At 39.1% G+C, this 3,494-nt stretch overlaps 1 protein-coding gene across 1 annotated transcript; it reads left to right on the top strand.

The window, feature by feature from the left end:
* The first annotated feature begins 229 nt into the window (after positions 1–229).
* On the top strand, positions 230–796 carry LOC145679349 (protein CFDP2-like). The gene has a single exon (XM_081749933.1). The coding sequence runs from the start codon at positions 230–232 to the stop codon at positions 794–796; it is 567 nt and encodes a 188-aa protein (XP_081606059.1).
* Positions 797–3,494: the final 2,698 nt, after the last annotated feature.

The following is a 3,494-nucleotide window of genomic DNA, read 5'->3' as shown; positions in this document are numbered from 1 at the left end:
CCAGAAGGAGACCCGCACGCTGAGAATTAGTCGGCGACGTATGGAACCGGCCAGGCTAGCCACTTATGTCCTACCCGTACCTCCTAGTGGTGCAGACTGGTAACTTCCTATCTACAGTGAAACTTACAGGTTTCCCTAACGATAGGAAGGCGAACAGGGAGGGCTATCACCAACCTGTCTGGCCGACACGGTAATTTTTGCCAAATACCTCCAACTTGTTTAAACAATCATGATAGGACACAATAAGCCAAGATCCTCATTCTCCGGAAGCCGAACTGTGTCTGGGCAAGGCAACGTTCAGAATCACATGCAGGCAGAGGGTGCTAAGAATTCCCGGAGTTACGGACTAGGTTCCCATTTAAAACTGACCATGGCTACATACAATGCAAGATCCCTGGCTTCAGAATCAAGATTCCAGGAGCTGGAAGAAGAGCTACAGAAAGTCAACTGGGACATCGTTGGATTGAGCGAAGTAAGAAGGAAAGGAGAAGAATTAATCGAACTGAAGAACGGACACTTATTCTACTACAGAGGATCAGAATGTGGCAAGACCGGCGGAGTGGGATTTCTTATCAACGAAAAATTGAAAAACAAGGTCCTTGAGGTAGATAGTATATTTACTCGAGTAGCAAGGCTTGTAGTCAAACTCTCCCAGAGATATACACTACAAGTGATTCAAGTGTATGCACCTACTACAAGCCATTCAGAAGAGGAATTGGAACTGGAAATGGAAGATAGGTTGTTGTGGAAAAGAGTTGGAAAGACATTCATCCAGCAGTGTATTGACAATGGTTGACTATGATATATATATATCCAGTGAAACTTGTTGAAACCGGAAATCTGTCTATAACGGAAACTCCTCACAGTCCTTATCGCAGTTATTCCTTCGAGTAAAATTCAGACCCATCGCCTTCCGTTTTAAACAAGTTTCACTATATATATATATATATATATATATATATATATATATATATATATATATATATATATATATATATATATATATATATGTACACTAGCCAAAATGCTAGTTCTTCGCACAGTATGACGAAGTTTGTGAAAAATATTTGAATCCCCCAACTCCCCATATAGACCTAATGCTCATTTCAAAGATTGATTACCCGGTTTATCTCGACTGAATCTATTCTTTGTTCATGTCATACTCACTGCGACTTTTAATTTTTAACTCCCCCTCACTTCCCATATCAGTGCAGGCTATATTTTACGGTAATGGCATTGGGAGTCACCATTCATCTCCGTGACCCTGAAAACTAAAAATTCGACACTAATACCAGTCATTTTCGATTATTTGCATATGTCATCCCCATGTGACCCTCTTGGGGATGATAGATGTATCTCACCCCTACAACATTTTTTCCTGGTTATAAGTAATATGTGTAGGGCTACCAAGTTTCGTTAAAATTGCTCCGCACGTTCCAGAGTTATGTTAGACAATATACAGATACATACAGACACACCTACATACATTATTTTTTACATATCATCCTCCTGTGACCCTTCTAGGGATGAAAGGGGTATCTTTCGCCGATAATGTTTGTTTCCTCACTGTAAGTAATACGTGTACCAAGTTTGGTTGAAATTGCTCAAGGCGTTCCAGAGTTATGCTAGAACATATACACCCATACACATAGGGTCTACATACGTTCATACATACGTCTTTTTTATATACAGTACATCCACGTTTATCCAGACTATCTGGGACCAAAGGCAATCTGGAAAATCGAAAATCCGAATAATCCTGATAATATGGATAATAAGCAAAACAAATCCGGAGTCAATTCACTTCAACGTCTTGTGAGTAAAGCTTTCTAAAACTCGATAAGAAGCATTTTATGTACAGTATTACCATAATTTATTGTGAAATCTATACACGAACTGTACATTTAATCAAAACAAAAAGAAAATGTTTGTCGTACTTATGGTTACGTTTTTGCTATCATAGTTAAAAATTATTATCTATGGGAACAATAAATTTTAAAAAGTTTCTACAAATCCGGTTTGGATTATCAGGAGATCCGGGTGAACGAGGGCCGGATAAACGAGGTTGTACTGTACGTAAATTAAAAAATCAAACTTGTTAAGGCATTATCTATATATATAAAAAGTATGTATGTATGTATGTATGTATGTATGTTCGATCATAACTCTCGAATGCCTGGAGCAATTTCAACCAAACTTCGTACACGTATTACTTACAGTGAGGAAACAAACACTATGGGCGAAAGATACCCCTTTCATCCCTAGGAGGGTCGTAGGAGGATGATATGTAAAAAAAAAAAAAATAATGTATGTAGGTGTGTTTGTATGTATCTATATATTGTCTAGCATAACTCTGGAACGCCCGGAGCAATTTTAACGAAATTTGGTACACATATTACTTATAACCAGGAAAAAAATTTGTACGGGTGAGATACACCTATCATCCCCAAGAGGGTCACAGGGGGATGACGTATACAAATAATCGAAAATGACTGGTGTTAGTGTCGAATTCTTAGTTTTCGGGGTCACGGAGATAAATGGTGACAATCCAGATAGCGTTTCAGTCTCAGTGGAGGTCAGATACCCCTACCATCCCTAGGGGGGTCACAGGGGGAATGACGTACAAATAATCAAAAATGAGCGATAGTTGTTTGGAATCCATGGTTTCCGGAGTTGTGGAGATGAATGGCGCCATTCCAGATGGCGTTTCTGTACACATGTAGCTAAGAAACCCCTATCAATCCTTTGGGGTCACATGGGGGATGACATGTATAGTCGGGATGAACCGTGTAATCAATTATTAAAATGTACATTGTTAGGGTAATTGGGAGTTCAAATATTTTTATAAACCTGATCTCCCCGTTCGAAAGACGGGTATTTCAGCTAGTTTAACCAATAAAATACAAAGCAGGGACATACACAGGCGATAAGTTCTAGTGGTATGGACTCAGCTCCCCGCCAAAAGCTGCTTTTCTGTAAATTTAGTCTAATTTTAGGGGTGATTTTACAAAATTTAAAATTCTTAATCCTTTAATTTAAATTGGATCCCCCTCTCTAGAAAGAAATTGCTGCGTATGCGCCTGATACAAACAGTTGAGGGAAAGTGGGTTGGATTGATTGCAACTACCGTTTTAAGAGTGATTCGTGCAATTAAATAGTGATATCCATTGATTAAGCTCAATTTAGGTGACAATCATTTTCTCCTCTGCACCGATCGGCATCAGTGTGGATAAATTTCGAAATAAATTCCAGCGAAAAATTGTATGGGTGCTGAACGCCTATCAAAAATCCTCTATAAATGTTTGATCCTAGAAACACCCATCTAATTAGTTAATTATTAGTGTTTAGCGTTTCTTTCCAGCACCGAGGCTATATGCAACTTGGACCTAGAATCTGAGATTGGATCTGAACCACCGCAATGCACTTAAACTTAAAACCTCTCCCACTGGGAATCGAACCCGGGACTTCCTGTGTGGCAGACATCTCCTAGGCAC

Source organism: Thermobia domestica, chromosome 2 (genome assembly GCF_964235325.1).
Source record: "Thermobia domestica chromosome 2, izTheDome1.hap1.1, whole genome shotgun sequence".
In the NCBI taxonomy this organism is placed as follows: domain Eukaryota; kingdom Metazoa; phylum Arthropoda; class Insecta; order Zygentoma; family Lepismatidae; genus Thermobia; species Thermobia domestica.
This window is presented reverse-complemented; position numbering and strand designations above follow the sequence as displayed.